Source organism: Gorilla gorilla, chromosome 15, assembly GCF_029281585.2.
Source record: "Gorilla gorilla gorilla isolate KB3781 chromosome 15, NHGRI_mGorGor1-v2.1_pri, whole genome shotgun sequence".
Classification (NCBI taxonomy): Eukaryota; Metazoa; Chordata; class Mammalia; order Primates; family Hominidae; genus Gorilla; species Gorilla gorilla.
In genome coordinates, this window is record NC_073239.2 from 69815867 (window position 1) to 69836292 (window position 20426).

Genomic DNA, 20426 nt, shown 5'->3' on the forward strand with positions numbered 1-20426 from the left:
ATGTTCTTTCAGTGACACGTCACTGCTGCCAGTTCAAAAAACAATCTCCTTACCATTTTTATCATCTAATGTCTGCCAGTTTCTTCTGCGACTACCTCTCATGTTAGCATGAATCAGATTCAATAGCTATTAAGGAAGTATTCATCCTTCCCCTTAAATTCTATTTTCCAGCAGCACAAAACTCTCTAGGCTTTTTTTTTTTTTTTTGAGATGGGGTCTGGCTATGTTGCCCAGGTTGGTCTTGAACTCCTGGGCTCAAGTGATGCTCCCACCTCAGCCTCCTGAGTAGCTGGGATTACAGGCATGTGCCACTGTGCCCGGCTCTCCATCCCCGATGAAGTCTCTCCATCCTCACTGAAGATTAAGTTATAGAACACCCTTACCCCTTGCTCCTTTCCTTTCCAAAGTACTATTTCTTACCCCAATTGTAATTTTATCTCCCCAACATGCTCTAAACCATCCTGAGGATTGAGACTGTAAGTGGTTCTTCCTTGTATCTCTAGTACCCAGCACAGTTTGTGGCACAGGAGTTCACTTAGTATTAGCTGAAATGAATTTTTAAGAACTTTGAATTTTAGATCTCTATGAAGCCTTGGCATCCAGTCTAACACTCTCATTTCCCAGAAGAAGATACTATAGGCCCAGATGTGCTATCTTTCCAAAATCACAGATCTAAACCAGGTGTAGTGGTGTGCACCTGCAGTGTCAGCTACTCGGGAGGCAGAGGTGGAAGGATCGCTTGAGCCCAAGAGTTGGAGATAAGCGTGTACAACATAGTCTCAAAAAATGAAACAACAAAAATCATAGGGCTTGTTTAGTAGAAGAGCAGCATTCAGACCATTTGATTCTTGGTCAAGGTGTTATCAGTGCGGTGCCTGTGATGAGTGTGATGATCAGTGTGATGAGTCCTTTGAGAGGACTTGGGAGCAGTGGGATGAAAACTGAGAACAGCTTATAAACTTATTAATTCCATGCCAGGACTTGACCTCTTAGTTATACAGGAAGAAGGTTAAGATATAACAGGGACAGTGAGAACAGGGGCCAGAAGAGAGATTTAGTCTCAAAGTCAACAGTGGATCATTTACGCTGGTCCTGGGCAGCTGAAGAGGGAAGCAGGAGAAGGTTGCAACAGATCCTGAGAGCAACAAAGAATGACAGAGACCCAAAAGTGAAACGCCCGTGACTGAGAGAGGAAGGTAGTGACCCTAATTAAGAGTTTCAGGTAAATTACAGAATTCCAAAATGTGGGAATAGCAATTGTCTACCCAGGACTGAGTTTTTCTATTTTTTTAAAATTTGCGTAACTTTAAAAGCAATGGTTTAAGTGACTACTAGGCAGAGCTCATGTACTAGGGTACAGATTTCAACACTGTGTTGAAATACAGTAAATCTATCCTAATGTACAATATACAGTCACGCACTGCGTAACAGCATTTCGGTAAACAATGAACTGCATATACGATAGCGACTATAATGAACTGCATATACGACTCATAAGACTATAATGGAACTGAAAAATACTGCCTAGTGACACTGTAGCTGTATCACAGCTCACATCTGTGTAAACAAACCTATTCTGCTGCCAGTAATAGAAAGATGTAGCATGTACAATTATAAATAGTACATAATACCTGATAATGATAAATGACTATGTTACTGGTTTATGTATTTACTATACTATTCTTTTCATCATTATTTTACAAAGTACTTCTACTTAAATAAAAAAGTTAACTGTAAAACAGCCTCAGACAGGTCTTCAGGGGGATTCCAGAAGAAGGCATTGTTACCAGAGGAAATGACAGCTCCATGCTTGTTACTCCCCCTGAAGACCTTCCAGTGAGACAGGATGCAGAGGTGAAGGACAGTGATATTGATGATCCCAATCTCGTGGAGGCCTAGGCTAATGTGTGTGCCTGTGATTTAAGCTAACAAAAGGTTAAAAAAAAATTAAAAATCTAAATACAAAAAAAATATAGAATAAGGATATAAAGAAAATATTTTTGTATAGCTGTACAATGTTTAAGCTAAGTGTCATTAGAAAAGGGTCAAGATGTTAAAAGTAGTTATAAAGTTACAGTAAGCAAAGGTTTGAAGAAAGAAAATTATTGAATAAAGTCTATAGTAGCATATAGTAATGTCCTAGGCCTTCATATTCACTCACCACCCACTCACACCCAGAGCAACTTCCAGTCCTGCAAGCTCCATTCGTGGAAACTGCTCTATACAAGTGTACTTTTTTTTTTTTTTTTTTTTTGGAGACGGAGTTTCGTTCTTGTTGCCCAGGCTGGAGTGCAATGGCGTGATCTCGGCTCACCGCAACCTCCACCTCCCGGGTTCAAGCAGTTCTCCTGCCTCAGCCTCCTGAGTAGCTGGGATTACAGGCATATGCCACCATGCCCAGCTAATTTTTTTTTTTTGTAGAGACGGGGTTTCTCCATGTTGGTCAGGCTGGTCTCCAACTTCCGACCTCAGATGATCCGCCAGCCTCAGCCTCCCAACGTGCTGGGATTATAGGCATGAGCCACCGCGCCCAGCCAAGTTGTACCTTTTCTAGATTTAGATATGTTTAGATAACAAATACTTACTATTGTGTTACAGTTGTCTACAGTATTCAGTACAGTAAAATGCTGTACAGGTTTGTAGCCTAGGAGCAATCAGCTATACCATATAGCCTAGGTGTGCAGTCAGCTATACCATCTTGGTTTGTGTAAGTACACACACTCTATAATGTTCACACAATGACAAAATCACCTGGTGACACATTTCTCAGAATGTATCCCTACTGTTAAATGATACATGACTGTACTAAGTACAATTTAGAAATATGAATCAGGAAAAGCACCTCTGTGTTTTAAGTGTTAAATGAAATTGTTTTAGGAGTCATTTTTGTGAAATCAGTCTGGAGCCCTTTTCCCTGGTGCTGTTGTCCACATCTGAATACTTCGAGTTAGAAAGGCCTTATCTACAAAAATATGTGTACGTACAAATGTACCCAAAGAAGAGATGGGCTGGGCCACTAGGAGTAACTCAGAACTGGCTTGCCAAGGGTGGCGCAACCTTTGCTATAATCAAGCAGGTGGGAAACCAGGAAACCATGGCTGCAGGTGTTAGCTCCAGCGCCTAGTAATACCTCCCTCCTTTCATTTTCTGTGTCTCTAACCCCTTAGCTCTATTCCGAATTTAAGTCTCCCATGAATGCACCTGACTGGAATCTAAGTCTCACTGGAAATGAGTCTAGAAAGTGTATTTTAGATTTTTAGTCTTTGCTCTTCTAAGGGAAGATACAGTGAGAGGACTGTGGAACAGACAATGCGGAGCCAGCTGACTGACTGCATCATCCAAAAGGCATGCCATGTGCCAAGGGTGTGTGCTCACGGGAGAGTGGTCCTCAGGGGATACAGCTTTCTGGAGAAGTGGTATCTAAACTGAAAGTGAACCAGGTGATTTTATTGAAAAGTATTACCCCAAGTGAGAGGCTCATTAACGCTCTGCAAAGAAATCACAGTGAGCAGCAGAATGCCATCTACCTGCAGAAGAACCAGACTAATCTGGAGAGGAAATTCGCCTACCAGCTGAGCCAGGGCATCATCAGATGAAAAAGGTGAAGGAGCAGTATGAAGAACCAATAGAAGAAATCACTGAAATAGAAAATTAAGCTGTAGGTCATAGACCTTACTGAAGAAAAGGAAAAACAAAATCCAAAACAAAGCCAATAGCTGAGGCTTCATCCAGGCTTAGCCCAGGCTGTAGGAAGCAGGCCTGCCACAAACGCCCTGAGGGAAAGGAAATGAGCAACCCAAATACCAGACCCTAGATCTGAGATAGCTTTGGATTTGAAAAGACAGGACAAGAGAAAACCAATGAGACTCAAGGTGTCAGCTAGAAGCCTCCGAGGAATATCCTGAAGCGGCCTCAGAAGCCAGGATGAGAGCAAAGACAAAACTGTGTGAGGAAGAGGTGTTGGGGAAGGGGAAGGGGAAGGACTTGCCCAAACCCTGAAAGTGTCAGCTACTCTACTGGCGAGCCAGGAAAATTCAGAGGCTGCGGATCCTGAGTGGGAGCAGCCTGTCATCAGTGAGGGTGAGGAAGAGCAGGATGTCGAAGAAGAAAGCCCAGGAATGACTACAACGTGGCTTAAAATAAGGCAGAATCCAAAACAGACAAGGAGGCAGCCCCTGCAGAATAAGGAAACTCTAAATGTCCTTAATGCTGAAGATCAAAAGACAACGTAAGCTTACTTGACAAGTTAGAAATGCAGAATCAGCTTGGTGCGGTGGCTCACGCCTGTAATCCCAGCACTTTGGGAGGCTAAGGTGGGCAGATCAATTGAGGCCAGGAGTTCGAGACCAGTCTGGCCAACATGACGAAAACTTGCAGCTGGGTGTGGTGGTGCACACCTGTAATCCCAGCTAGTGGGGAGGCTGAGGCACGAAAATCGCTTGAACCCGGGAGGCAGAAGTAACAGTGAGCCAAGATTGCACCACTGCACTCCAGCCTGGGCGACAGAGCAAGACTCCCTCTCAAAAAACAAAAAAGAAAAGTTGAATCATACATTTCAGGTCAAGTCTGCACAAAGAGATTACAACAAAATATTTATGTGGAATTGAATACTTCAAAACTGTGAAAAGGACTATGTAAAAGAGACATATCTAAACATTTTTCAAGTACCCAAAGGAGTAAAGAAATTGATTTTTTAAAAAAACTTGTTTATCCCAGCAAGTGGCTCATTGACTATTAGGCCAATGGGGATGCCACCATCAACAACAGCCGTGCCAGGCTCTCCTTACCCCTGAGGTTCATCTGATGAGCTGGTGTGCCACTGGATTCTTCTTTGCTCTTATAACAAGAAATGGATGTGTCTTTGAAGGTGCACCAATATTGCTTGTAACCTTTCAGAGTCAGCTTTTTTGGCCTATGTATCAAAGAGAATTAACAACAAAATCACTTTGAAGTAACTTTATTAACGCTATATTAGCAAAGTTTCACAATATTAATTTAAGTCTGGGGTCAAGTTTTACACGTGCTGAAATCGATCCCCCTTGGTCAGTGTCTTATTAGTCAGTGCTACTGTTACTGGATGCAAGCCTCCCTTCTCAATCTACTCTAGAAGATCACACAAACAGCATTCCGAAGAGAAAGGCAGCAGGGCCTGTGTTCCAGTATTCTGCAGCTGTAGCCATCACATCTATCACTAACTAGCAGGTCACATGGGAAGGGTAGGAAAAGAAAGGTGAAGTAAATGTCAGTAATTGGAAAATTCCTAGATCCTGTAATTACCTGCAGGTTTATGGGTGTCTGCAGGATTGCCTTGGAGCCTCTATAAAGATGCAAATTTACCTGGCAGGACTGAAAGTCGGGGATGTGCTTCTTTCTCTGGGGTAAATTCCAATGGTGACATTAACTTGCCACTCCAATCAAACACAGAAGGAAGATGACAGAGCAGTCATGAGGTGTGTAAGGAAAGGTGCAGGTAGATGAGAAAGGTGGGTCAAGGGGGAAGGAGAAAGGGTAGGGTAGTGGATCTGAAATCATGCCCTTATCTCAGAAGTTCCATATTTTGAACTGTTGTATGTTCAGCTATGGTAAATGGTTTATTCTAGAGTAGTTTTATATCTTATATAGTAGAAAACAGTACTTTCCACATCACCTCCTTTCCTTTTTCTCCTCTCTGCCTTAATGCCGAGCTCTCTTGATTCTGTGGAATACAGCTGGATAGAGTGTTAAAAATCTTGATCAGATATACTAGAACTTTACATAAAGTGTTCCATGAACAAATGAACAGAGTTCAATAGAATCTTGCGCTCTGAACGAGGAAATAATCGCTGGCAGTGACACAGTTCATTATGTACTGCTTCCAACTGAGGCCCGGAGGGGCTGTGCCACTGTATTACTATGTTTCAGCATCTGTATGATGCAATCTAGGTTTCACAATCTTTTTTTTTTTTAAAGAAAAATGTTTATCTGATAAAAGAATGAGCATTGTGATTTTAATTTCGTAAAAGTGGTTATTTTCTCTCGTGGTAATTTGGTGTTCACCTAACTGGTAAATCCTTTTACAGTAGATGCGTTTGTTAGTCAAACTTAACAGTTAGTTTCAATAATGTGACCATGACTATAAAACTGACAGTTATTAATATTTGGCATCCCTCCTTTTTGTACTTACTTGAAAACTTTAATGTAGTCAGCAAGTTCAGGAATGGAAGTAATGTCACCCTAGGAGAGAGTTAAATCCTTTTTTAATTTTTTTAATATTTGAAATTCTTTCTAATGTTTGGTATCTGATATCAAGAACTAGCTTACTTAATAAACAGAACGACATGAAATACAATGATAAAGATTTAAACAACAAAATCACATTACATAGTCTTATGGACCATATTCTCCTTGGTACAAAGGCATTTTCAAATAGCATAAAAGGTTAACAAAATTTTCATCAAAATGGCAATTTATACAACCCATAAGAATATGTTATCTTTAATAGTGCTGAAACTGTTTGTAGCTGCATATAAATCTGTACATTGTAAAAGGCCTGAAGTGTTTCTTCAGCAGTAACTAATCCCTATACTTAAAAACCAAACCCAGCGTTTCACAATTTTCCTGAGATCTGTTTTTTTCTTTTTGTAGTATTTCAAATGTGCACATCACTAAGTGGATTTTTACCATGACTTGAGATTATTTTCCTCTGCAGAAATGTCTTCCCACCACTTGTAAAAGAATTTGCAGAGTATGAGAGTATTAGATCTATTCTTACTGTATTGAATGCACTACAGACTAATACATTATTACTTTAAAAACAAACAAACTTCCCAGTAGTGGCGGGAGCACTGCTTAAGGCCAGGAGTTTGAGATCAAACTAGACAACACAGGGAGACCCCATCTCTTAAAAAAATAAAAAATTAGCCAGGTGTGGTGGTGCATGGTTGTAGTCTCAGCTACTCAGGAGGCTGAGGTAGGAAATGGCTTGAGCCCTGGAGTTTGAGAATGCAGTGACCTATGACGTGTGCCACTGCACTCCAGCTTGGGCAACACAGCGAGACCCTGTCTCAAAATAAACCACTTTGCTCAAAGTTCCTGAAAAATTAACATCTGATTTCTCTCTCTAAAGCATTAAATATTTCTCTCCACCACCCCCAAATACTTTGAACCTAAATCCACAAAATGGAATGCATCTATTCAAGCTAAATTAGTAGGTAAAAAAAAGATTCACCCTACCAAAATTGTTGATGTTTTACCCCCTTCCAGAGTAATCTCCAGGTCTGAAAGGGCAGCATCAACTTCATCAACTTCTTTGTCACTGTTGTTCAAATGATTCTCTGACGTCATGATTGACAGCTTATTGATATGATACTGAAACCAGAATTATTTTATTAAAATAATTGCTATAACTGTAAAACTCTAAAATGAAATTACTATCTGAATCTATATTTAATGCTTTTCAGGACCTAATTTGAAAAGACAGAAGCGTCTAGGAACTAGAACGATAGGAAATAAATACCTGAAATCAATATCCTAAACCTGCTAATAAATACTTATCCAAAAGAAGTAGGGTCTTTGGACACATACCAATGAATTCATCATTTGGGGGCCCTAAGACTTAAGAGAGTTAACTGGTCCTCAACTGTACTTCACATTAACAGAGATTTTTGACTTTTTTTTTTTCATTGTAATCTGTCCTGTGTCTATAACAGGGCCTGTTATCAAGAAATATTGAATGAACATACAGAATATGCATAAGGTCTTTTGTAGAAACTGATGAACACTGAATGCTGTACACTGCTCCTATTACCCAGGAGAAAGTCATCATTATTATGTCAAAAGCTAAAGCTCCACTTTTTCCCCATCCTTGCTTCATGCTCTGTATTCTCATATCTAAGAATGTTTGTACGTGAGTACGCACATGGACACCCACATATACGTGGGTGGGGAGGGGGCAGAGAGAGAGTAGTGAGTAGTGATGACTACTCACATGTAGACAGGAAAATTTTGGGATACAGAATAGTTACTGATTTTAAATATACTTCAGTAAGTGACTTAGAACAAATATTATGTTAAGCCTTAGGTTTTCTACAAAGGTCAGCAGAACCTTTAAATCTTAATCAATTACCTTTCAAAGCAACAAGTGGCACTCCAAATGTCTAAAGTATTCATTTAATACATTCATTTCATGGGAACATTTAGTGAACTAATCTGAGGCCACTTACCAATGTTCTTCTGTGTTTTAAGGTTTAGTGATTGGTAATGAATAGTCTCTGACTACTTCAATTGTGCTGAAATGAGATCTTACAATTGTAGAAATGTCAATGTTCATAAATTATGGGAAATGAAGTAGAGGTTGAGGCCCTCAGGTCCCAAATGTCAGAGTATATTAAGAGTCTGGTGAAGAATTGGTCAAAAATACAGATCCTTAGGTTTACTCCAGAGATCCTGATTCAGGAAGTCTGGGGTCCAGCCTGGAATCTGCATTTTTACTCACTGCTCTGGGTAATTCTGATGCAAAATGTCTTTATGAGTCATACTGGAGAAATCCTGGCTGTGAATGGGACTTAAAAAATCCAGCTTTGCTTTCAAAAGTGCAAGGGATATCTTAAATTTCTTAATACATACTCTGACTTAAATGCTTTAAAAACAATGTTACTAATTCATCTACTTTACTTTTTATCCCCACCTTCTTGTTTTGTATTATTTTGCTTCTTTTTACTATTGTAAATTTACTTTACACAAGGATCCAGATGTCCCAAGGAGAGTATACTTCGGAGTACAGGTTCTCTCTGAAAGAAAAAATTCTAGGCATCTCCTCCTCACCATACTTTCACAGTTTCCTTATTGTGGTACTAGATGGCTTCCTACAACCTTAGCGTCAGTCTCTCAGAAAGCCTCCAACAACTCAAATCTGTATGTCAAAATACTCTCATTATATCTAGATTCTAAAATGGTCTTGGAGGGCTATGGTTTGAGACCATTCCATTTCCATGAACTAAAACCTGTGGTCTCTGAGGTGTTCCTTCTGTACTGATATGGAATGCCCAAGATACACTCGGGGAGGTGGGCTGCAGAATCATGCCATTCCTGTGAGAACACAACTGTGTGTACTCTCATTTTACAAACACGTTTTGAGCACCTACTATGTGCCAGGCATATAATAGGCATCTGTTGGTTTTAAAAACAATAACCATAAACATGTACTATTTTTTAATACAAAAATAAAGCAACAGTATAAAATCTGTGGTCTTTCACACATATTTTACAGGTATTATTATTCTATCATTGGCAAAACCTCCACTAGAAAATCATAAGCCTGTATCAAAGTAAGGAGGATGCAGGAAGAAAGCCATAACCACGTGAGGGGACTCCCAACAAACTGCTCCAGAATTTAATTCAAGAAATTCACCAGAGAGTCAGAATTATCTGGAAACACAATACAGGATCCTAACTGGCTCATTAATCAAGTCCCTAGAAAATAACTGATTAATCCATCTGTCACCTGGGATTTTCCTTGTCTATGCTTCTTTGCCACTCCTTTCATTATGTAAACTAAGGTGAAAATTAGCTGCTCTTGCTTTAATTTTTTTTTTTTTTTGCTAACTTCACTCCCCATTCTTGCTTTCTACTTTCTAATGGCAACTTTTTGGGTCACAACTGAAAACTTTTCTGGATGCATAAAAGAAGGCATTTGGAAGACTGAGAGCATTTTTGTTTGTGTTCTAAGGAAAAACAAAATCCTTTCTACAGTGAAAAGTTCTTCAACTGAATGTCAACTCTGCTTCCTGTACTTCTGTTATTTATAGAACACCAACTTCATCAGGACTTTAGGCTGAACCTAGAATCCCGTCATAACTGGGAATACTTGCCAAAGCATTACTCGGGTATCTGAAATTTAAGAAAGATGAATTAATTTGGTCATCGGACCTCAGTATCTGTAAGAATGTGGATGTGTGGATGCCACCTTAAAGTTATTCATGAAGTGGATAATTAATTTTTAAATAAGCTCCCCTATAATTCTGAAGGAGGTGGTATGTAAGAACCACATATGAAAAAACTGGTTTAATCTAAGGACAATGTTAGCTATCTACTTAAGGATTATCATTGTAGAAAAAAGTTTGGTTCCACTAGTCTCTCTAAATCTTATCACCTAAAAGCATCGCTTTGCTACAGCCCATTTTATAGTGTGTTGTATCATCCCTGGCTATTTATGAAATTATACAGGTAAGCTTCAGATTAGATTTCAGAAATCTGATTTTTAATAAATATTTTCTTTCCAAGGAAAAACTGAGGAGCTTTGAGCAGATATATATTTGGGGGTGAGAGGATAATTTTTTTCCTACAAAATAGAGAAAAGTACTTAAGTATACCACTGAACTCTTGGAAAAGATTAAAAATCAAACTAAAATGTATTTGTTTTGCTTTCCTAAGTGTCTACTCACTTTCTTCATGGCAAAAATTCTGTCTCGTGAAATGTTACTGGAATTACTATTCCACTTTACTGTTTAAAAATACCTCCCTACCCTTTACCCGAATAAGTCCCATTTACTAGACCTTTCAACTACCTGCAGGGCTGCAAACATCATCATTTCTTCTTCTGTGCATTCAATCTCTTCCAGGAGAATGGCCCATTTGGCCTGCTCGTAAAGCTGATTGATTCTGATTGCATCATACTGCAGCAAGAGAAATAGTTCTTTTGTAATATATGACCTTTACCATTGAAAAATTTCAAACTCTGAATATTCAATTCACAAGAAAAATTTAATACTTTTTTTCCTGGGATCTTAATTTACAAGCAAGAATTTTTATTTACAATCAAGTATTATTAGAAGGATACCTATGGGGTCAGACATGCCTATATATGCCCACATCTAATTTTCCATTAAAAATGACATTAAAATATGACAGAGAATAATTGATTGTACAGTATTAAAAGTAGATTCTGTATGTTATTTTTCAGGGAAATAACCACTAGACATTATAGCCTTTAACATAAGAAATCTAATTTGATGACACTAAAGTAAGGCGGAACTACCGATTATTTTTCAGTGTTGTTACTGCAACTTGCCATACTAACATGTAATCAGAAAGCAAATTATTTTGGGGAACATTTTGTTCACTGTGGAGAAGCATACCCAGATAAAGTGGCAAGTCCTTGGAAACGGCAGTTATTTTAAGTATGCAAAATACAGGGCAAATATACTTGTGGAAAATGTTTACTTATATGTTATTCAATTATCCATTTAATTATATAAATAAAAGTCAATAGTAATGCCTTAAGAATACTGCAGATTGAGTATCCCTTATCCAGAATGCTTGAGACCTTCTGTTTTGAATTTAGAATTTTTATAGATGATGGAATATTCCATTATACCAGTTGAGTGTCCCTAACATAAAAATCCAAAATGAGCATATCCTTTCAGCATCATGTCAGCCCTCAAAAGTTTTAGCTTTTGGAGCATTCTACATTTTCAAATTAGGAATGCTCAACATGTATTTTAGAATGTTGACAAAATACATCTCCATTCCCCTCACAAACGTAACTATTCCCAAAGTAGCTTTGGCTTTACTAAAAGTAGGTATGATATGGCCTGAAAATGAATTAAAATTATTTTCTATAATTTTATTATAGAGATTTTACTGTTGTATAAAGAATTACTTAAGCATATAATAAAAGAATGTAAACATAACATTAAAATCTAGGCTATACTCTAAACATGAAAAGGATGAGAGGGTAGCCAAGAGAGGTTTCTTTCCCCAGGCTGAAAGAGAAGTAAAAGATTCAAACCTCTGTGCCAAGTGTTTTCTACGAGGGAAAAAAGCTCCAGATATTTATGGCAAAGTTAAATCTTACCAGAAAAGTGAAGTACTATGGTAGCAGAGATAATACCAATCATAGTAAAGACAAATAACAGTGTTTGTCTGTTACAGAGGAAAAAAATGTAGACCTAAGAAAAATCTGGCTGAGCATGGTGGCTCAGGCCGGTAATCCCAGCACTTTGGCAGGCTGAGGCAGGAGGATGGCTTCAGCCCAGGAGTTTTGAGACCAGCTTGGGTGAAATAGTGAGACTCTGTCTCTACAAAATATAAGAAAGCCAGGTGTGGCTGGGTGAGCCTGTAGTCCCAGCTACTTGGGAGGCGACGTGGGAGAATGGCTTGAGTCCAGGACTTTGAGGTTACAGTGAGCCATGATCACACCACTGCATTCCAGCCTGGAGGACAGAGTGAGACCCTGTCTCAAGAAAAAAACGTTTTTTTGAAGCAACATCTTTTGGCACGTAATTAGTAACCTAAAAGTAATTGAAAAGGTAACCTTTTTGAAACTTTTCTTTTATTTATAGTTGAAGAGAGGTCTTAAATTTTAAAAATGAACTTTGCCAATTCTTTTGTTTGTTTGTTTCAGATGGAGTCTTGCCCTGTTGCCCAGGCCGGAGTGCAGTGGTGTGATCTCGGCTCACTGCAAGCTCCGTCTTCCAGGTTCAAGTGATTCTCCTGCCTCAGCCTCCCAAGTAGCTGGCATTACCAGCGTGTGCCACCATGCCTGGCTAATTTTTGTATTTTTAGTAGAGATGGGGTTTCACCATGTTGGCCAGGCTGGTCTTGAATTCCTGACCATGTGATCCGCCCACCTTGGGTTCTCAAAGTGCTGAGATTACAGGCGTTGAGCCACTGCACCCGGCCTAAACTTTGCCAGTTCTATAGTACCAAAAGAGTACCTTTAAAATACAAATCATGACACTCTAAGAGCTTAGAGATTAAAAAAAAGATAAACAAAACCAAATCAGCCAAAAGTTTCATTATCTTAATAACAACAATAAAAAGGTTTAGTTATGCTTCCAACCTACTAAAATAGACATTTAAAATACAAATACCTTTGCCTAAAAGTTTGGGTTTTTAATAATTATTCAAGATTTCCTATATACAAATAATTCCTTATTCCACCGACTTCCAAAAACAAACATCCATGTGAACAAAACAAATTAATGGGGGAAAAAAAAAAGATCCCTTTAAACCCTCGGTACCTTTGGATTCAAATCAAAAAAGCTGTAATACTTGAATCGGAGCAGCAAGGCCTCATTTTCCTTCACATCTTGTTCCATGAGAGATCTTGAGGAATCAAGCCATCTGGACAAATTAAGAACAGTGGAACAAAACAACACAGAATGAAGACAATATTTCTACCTCTAGCTGGATGAAGAAATTCAATTTTATCTATATCTTAAAACTTACCCTTGGTTGATTTTTGCTTTATCAAGAAGAGCTTGAGGCTTGAACATTTTTGCCAAGATTTCTGGTGACGTGATTGGTTGACTGACAGCAAGTATACCAGGATTGCCTTCTGACAAAGCACTGTCACCAAACCAAGCAGAAGTTGGTGACAAGGGGCTTCCATCATGAGCATCATAAGTGGGGGTCATTGTTTTACTATACAGTCCTGGGCTTGAATATATACTTCCTAATAAGTAACATGAAAAACAGGTAGTAAGTATGCAGTACAGCATCTTATTTTTCAATAATAACACATACTGTGATATAAAGCACATTGTGAAACAAAAGTTTTATTCTGAAAGGAAAGCTTAGTATATTATTTTACCTGTTATGAGAACATGTGTAATTAATTCTCCTTGTATAACATTAAAACACGTAATAACAAAGCCTTAAGAATATAATTAAGTTGGCAGAAATTCTGGGGAAAAAAAAATCAGTTCAAGAGAATTAGAAAATAAGGATATAGCTGAAGCAGACAGACCAACACTTTTTGTCTTTAAATTGTGGCAAGGCTCACCTTTCAGAGGGCCAATGTAAAGAACATCAGTGCCTATAGGAAAGGAAAGAAAGGAATTCAGAAGGTAAAGGAAAGGCAACAACAGAGGACAGAAACAAAAGAATGAAAAGAAAATGAGAAAAAGAAAAAACAGATTTTCCCTAATTGTGAATCATAAACTGAAGTACACATTTCAAGTGGATTTCAGAGTAAAGAACCTTAGAAGCTACAACCTAAGTAAAATGGTTTTTTTTTGTTCAATTTAGAAGAATGAAGTTGTGCTCTAGTCAAGTATATAGTGACAAATATGTCTACAACTTTTACCACCATTTGAAATCCATACAATTTGAAGGTAACACAATAGAACTGAATTCATATAGATTAAGAATAATTTTATAGTAATGTCTTCTCAGTGAATAAACAGGTTTCAACAATTTTACAAATAAAGTTTTTTTTAATTTTTAAGTTCTGGGGTACAACAAATGAAGTATTAATGCAAAAGGGAAGATAAAAGTCTGCCCTAGAAAGAGTCTAAACAGAGATATATTTAATAGTCAAATCTCAAAAGGAAGGGATATTGCCTTATTTATCTTCTGATTTTTTAGTATTAGGGCTAGACATATAGTAGAGGCTACATAAATAACAATTTGTTACATTAGTCAACAGATGGTATGTGTTCCTTTATTTAAACTACAAAAATTAAGGAGATGAATTTAAGGCATTTAAAAATGTTCAGAATGACATTAAGTACAAGCAGCTCCCCCAAGTCCTAGCTCTGTTAAATTACATTTTGTCCTGTTGTCATAATTTTTCGAAAGAAAATGTGTAATGGGCATAACACTGTTAATGTAAAGAAAATGGCTTTTCCATTCCCTAAATTTAGGGTTAAGCTTAGGAATCCATCTCCTTTCCTACTATTTTTAACTCTTCTCCCCATGCAATGATAGAAACACTGCCTGTGAAAAAGTGGTGCTAATGCTAGAGATTTTTGTAGCTGTCATGACCTAGTCTAGGAAGCAAAGGCAAAGTTAAAAAAAAAAAAAAGTTTTTACTGAAAATATGTAATCTCTTGCTGGACACAGGATATTTGATTTTATGTCCCTGACATGTGTTCTTCCAATGTTAGTACTAAAAAAACCTGTAAAATCTAGGCCAGGTGTGGTGGCTCACTCCTGTAATCTCAGCACTTTGGGAGGCTGAGGCGGGTGAATCACTTGAGGTCAGGAATTCGAGACCAGCCTGGCCAACATGGAGAAACCCTGTCTCTACTAAAAATACAAAAATTTGCCAGGAGTGGTGGTGCACGCTATTCGGGAGGCGAAGGCTGCAGTGAGCCAAGATTGCGCCAATGCATTCCAGTCTAGGCAACAAAGCAAGACTCTATCTCAAACAAACAAACAAAAAACCCTCTAAAATCCGAACACTGTTAATCCTAAAACACAAAGCAAAGTTGTGAACTCTTTATCAGCATTTAAAGAACACTGGGATCGTTAGTCCTGGGGCTTTAAAAGCTAGATCCTTAAACTAGACAGGTATTTTTCAAACTTAAAATTGTGTGACACCTTTTGAAAGGACTAATTGGGCATCCTACACTTATTAAATGTGCTGAACACATTACTCCAACTCAGTTGGGCAAAGGGTATTTCTGCTACAGAGTGTGCATGTAGGTAAAGTGTGAAAAAACATTAACTTCTAGGCAAAGTCTTGTTTCTTTCAAAGATCTATTAAATAAATCTATTACGAAGAATGTCAGAATACTGAAAATGTGCACCTGGTGAGATTATAATTTCTATCCAAAACTGAGTCAAGTTAGAATGGACAATTTGCTTTATAAAGTTTCTAATATAGAAAAGATACTCCCCCTAAATCACTGATATGGTTTGGATCAGTGTCCCTGCCCAAATCGCATGTCTAATTGTAATCCCCAATGTTGGAGGAGGGGCCTGGTGGGAGGTGAGTGAATCACAGGGGTGGAGTTCTCATAATGGTTTTGCACCATCCCCTCTTGGTACTGTATAGTCAGTGACTTCTCATGACATCTGGTTGTTTAAAGTGTGTGGCACCTCCCCGCTCCCACCCCTACCTCCTGTTCCAGCCACGTGAAGTGCTGGCTCCTCCGCCTTCCGCTGTAATTGTAAGTTTCCTGAGGCCTCCCCAGGAGCTGATGCCACCATGCTTCCTGGACAGCCTGCAGAACTGTGAGCCAATTAAACCTCTTTTCTCCTAAGTTACCAAGTCTCAGGTATTTCCTTATAGCAATTCGAGAATGAACAAATACAATCACACATTTAATAGAATCAGCCACCCACCCAAATCTCCCTTTCAACTTCCTATAGTTTGTATCTTCTTCAATTCATAATCACTTTGTTGTTCTTATTTGTTCTGTACGCACTATGTGATAATAAACTCACTTAGCGTTCACAACAACTCTATTATTCTCACTTCAGAGGAGCAAACTGAGGCAAAGCAAGGTTAAATAACTTGTCCAAGGTCAAGAGCAAGTAAGCTGCAGCCAAGCTATAAATCGGCCAGTCTGGGCAGGCGCGGTGGCTCAAGCCTGTAATCCCAGCACTTTGGGAAGCCGAGGTGGGCGGACTGCCTGAGGTCAGGAGTTCAAGACCAGCCTGGCCAACATGGTGAAACCCCGCCTCTACTAAAAATACAAAAAATTAGCCAGGCATGGTGGCAGCATGCCTGTAATCCCAGCTACTTGGGAGGCTGAGGCAGGAGAATCGCTTGAACCCGGGAGGTGGAGGTTGCAGTGAGAGACTGCACCATTGCACTCCAGCCTGGGTGACAACAGCGAAACTCCGTCTCAAAAACAACAAACAAAAAAACCCCAGCCAGTCTGGCTGTAGGGCTACACACTGCCTCCATGTACTATAACGTACGTAAGCCATTCCCAATTGGTGTGCACCTATTTTTTAAAATTCTGTTACTGTAAGGTCGCTCATGCCTGTAATCCCAGCACTTTGGGAGGCCGAGGCGGGCAGATCACCTGAGGGCAGGAGTTCAAGACCAGCCTGGCCAACATGGTGAAACTCTGTCTCTACTAAAAATATAAAAAATAAGCTGGGTGTGGTGGTGCATGCCTATAGTCCCAGCTACTTGGGAGGCTGAGACAGGAGAATCGCTTGAACCGAGGAGGTGGAGGTTGCAGTGAGCAGAGATTGTGCCACTGCAGTCCAGCCTGGGTGACAGAATGAGACTGTGTTTCGAAAAATAAAAATAAAAAAATAAAATTCTGGCCAGGTGCGGTGGCTCATGCCTGTAATGCCCGCACTTTGAGAGGCCAAGGCGGGTGGATCACCTGAGGTTAGGAGTTTGAGACCAGCCTAGCCAACATGGTGAAACCCTGTCTCTACTAAAAATACAAAAATTAGCCAGGCGTGGTGGCATGCTCCTGTAGTTCCAGCTACTCAGGAGGCTGAGGCAGGAGAATCGCTTGAACCCGGAAGGCAGAGGTTGCAGTGAGCCGAGATCACACCACTACACTCCAGCCTGGGTAACAGGGCGAGACTTAGTCTCAAAAAAAAAAAAAAAAAAAAAAATCTGTTACTAATGTCATTATTGCAAACCAATGCCCAATGCTTCAACAAACATTTTTCTAGTTATTTCCCAATTCTAGCAGCACTGCTGGGTCAGAGGGTATGGGTATTTTAAATTCCTTCGTCGTGGTTCAGAGACAATCCCAACTAAGTTGTTTTCTTGAATGTCTGGTTTAAAACACATCTGAGGCAGAAAACTAGTAAAGAGTAAGATAAAGTAGCAGATTTAGCAACAAAATATGAGCTTACTAAAGGACATGGAAAGATAACTTAAAAACTCTAAGGAGGAGAAATAGAGTTCAAAAAGCACTATAGGCCGGGCGCGGTGGCTCACGCCTGTAATCCCAGCACTTTGGGAGGCCGAGGCGGGCGGATCACGAGGTCAGGAGATCGAGACCATCCTGGCTAACACAGTGAAACCCCGTCTCCACTAAAAAATACAAAAAATTAGCCGGGCGTGGTGGCGGGCGCCTGTAGTCCCAGCTACGCAGGAGGCTGAGGCAGGAGAATGGCGTGAACCCGGGAGGCGGAGCTTGCAGTGAGCCGAGATCGCGCCACTGCACTCCAGCCTGGGCTACAGAGCGAGACTCCGTCTCAAAAAAAAAAAAAAAGCACTATAGTCTGAGTCCACCTACTGTAGATATTTAAAACCCGATATAATCAAACAACTCCTAAATATTGCTATATTTTAACACAGTAAAATTTACCTAACTTATTATAAATTGTATATTTTTTAAAAAGAGTACTAAAGTAATACATTTTTAAAAATTTTCACCAAAATACCTATCTTATACCATATTTTATCAAAAGGATTTTTATGGTATTATTTTTATATTTTTGGAGAAAATTTTCCCAAGCAAGAGTAAACCTAGAACTATAAAGTAAATGGCTAACAGATATAAGACCACATAAAAATGTAAAACAATATGGTTTTTTAAAACAAAGGCCACAAACAAAATGCCAGTATATAAAGGGAAGTAACACATTAAAATTTTAATATCACTAAAAGCAAAAATATAAATAAAATAAAAAATCTATCATTTGAAAATTAATAGAATAGAAATGGCTAATAAACATATAAATTATTCAACTATCCTAGTATTTATCAGGGAAATGCAAAATAACTGAGATACTACTTATTGTCAAACTGGCAAAAATACAGATTTACAACATTCAATATTGAGCAGAATGTAGGAAATGGGGCATTTTCATGTACTGCTGATGGAAGTATAAACCACAGAAACTTTTTGGGGGGGGGAGAGAGAGAGAGAGAGAGACAGAGTGTGTGTGATATCGTGTATAGATATATATGTATCTACACATACAGGTATATTTTTAGAGACAGGGTCTCACTCTGTTGCCCAGGCTGGAATGCAGCGGTGTGAGCACCTAGGTTGAACTCCTGGGCTCAGGAGATCCTCCTGTCTCAGCCTCCCAAGTAGCTAGGACTACAGGTGCACACCACAACGCCCAGCTCTAGGATATATGTGACAGAAAAATTAGATACCACCTAGGTAGAAAAACAGATAAATATACTTTTTCTATAGGTAAAACTCTGAAGTCGTTTATAAGAACTAGGGAGACTTCTCTGCTTTGACACAAATCACCAAAACACTGATCACCAAAAATCAAATTGCAGAGCATAAAATATATATTAGGATCTCATTTATGTTATTAAAATAAGACTAGATGTGCAAATTTTATACCCACATGTGCGTATAAACACACAGAAAGGGTAATGTCAAGTTGGACTCCAAACTTACAGCCTCGTTATATGTAGTAATCAAGAAATGGCTCCCTCTTGAGAAGGAGTAGCCAGGGAATAAGTTTAAAAGGAACTCACCTTAAGTTTAATACATTTTTTATATTACTTGAGTTTATGATAAAGAGACTGTATTAACGTATGAATTTTGTAATTAAAAAATATATGAGGTCCATCGGTATGTATCATTAAGTGAGAAAACACAATGTGTGTATAACACAGTCCCACTTTTGTTAGGAAAAAAATGAATATGTAATCCTGTAAAATATTTGAATATTTACTATAAGCATGTGATACTTTTGTACTTAAAAGAATAGTTTTAAAAAATGTTTTGAGGCTAGGTGCAGTGGCTCATACCTGTAATCCCAGCACTTTTCTTTTTTTTGAGATGGAGTCTCGCTCTGTCGCCCAGGCTGGAGTGCAATGGTGCGATCCTGGCTCACTGCAACCTCCCCACCTCCCGGGTTCAAGTGATTCTCCTGCCTCAGCCTCCCAAGTAGCTATCCCAGCACTTTTGAGAGACCAAGGCAGGAGGATTGCTTGAGACCAGCCTGGGAAACATGGCAAAACCTCATCTCTACAAAAAATACAAAAATTAGCTCGCCATGCTGGCATCTGCCTGTAGTCCCAACTACTTGGGAGGCGGAGGGAGGAGGATCACTTGAGCCCAGAAGTCTGAGACCAGCCTGGGTAACATAGCAAGACCCTGTCCCTTAAAAAAAAAAAAGAAAGAAAAAATTTAGCAAACATTCCTATTATAATTCATAAAATAAACATTATGGCCAGGCATGGTAGCTCATGCCCATCATCTAGCACTTTGGGAGGCTGAGGTGAAAGGATCACTCGAGGCCAGGAGTTGATGACCAGCCTAGGCAACACAGAGAGACCCTGTCTCTTAAAAAAAAAAAAGAATTGGTTACTTAATGGTTAGAAGCATGAGCACCGGAGCCTGGATGTGAATTCTAGCTCTGCTCCTTATTAGCTTTGTGACCTTGGGAAAATTACTTAACTAAGTAACGAAAATTCCTTAACTAAAGTTAACTAAAATTACTTAACTTTAGTTAAATAAAGTTAACCTTTATTTAACTAAAAGGTTAAATAAAATTACTTAACCTTGGGAAAATAACTCCACTTAACCCTTGTGGAGTTATTTCCTCAGAAGTAAAATGAAGACATCACCAAAACTGCTGGTATTTTGTGGCGATTAAGTGAAAGATTATGTATTCAATAATAGTTATAACTTATTTACTATGTATGTAATTGTTGACCATGGAGGAGGAAAAACCTGACATTATATACGTTTATTTCTATGTGGCTAAATTTTCTCCTAGAATATAAATTCATATATTTATTTTGTTTATATCAAAAATAT

The 20426-nt window shown here is 38.8% G+C and overlaps 1 protein-coding gene across 4 annotated transcripts in view; it reads right to left on the reverse strand.

Moving 5' to 3' along the window:
* The window catches only part of FERMT2 (FERM domain containing kindlin 2), a 94206-nt gene that overhangs the window by 10772 nt on the left and 63008 nt on the right, over window positions 1-20426 (reverse strand). For 2 of the 4 annotated variants that reach the window (XM_019010052.4, XM_019010051.4), the window contains exons 5-11: window positions 13766-13798; window positions 13210-13435; window positions 13002-13104; window positions 10545-10652; window positions 7213-7347; window positions 6164-6213; window positions 4788-4912 (exon numbers count right to left, since the gene is read on the reverse strand). In XM_019010052.4, the coding sequence (XP_018865597.1) occupies window positions 4788-4912; window positions 6164-6213; window positions 7213-7347; window positions 10545-10652; window positions 13002-13104; window positions 13210-13435; window positions 13766-13798 (780 nt within the window). The remainder of the gene's footprint in view (window positions 1-4787; window positions 4913-6163; window positions 6214-7212; window positions 7348-10544; window positions 10653-13001; window positions 13105-13209; window positions 13436-13765; window positions 13799-20426) is intronic. The other 2 variants (XM_019010054.4, XM_019010053.4) reach the window with 1 other exon arrangement.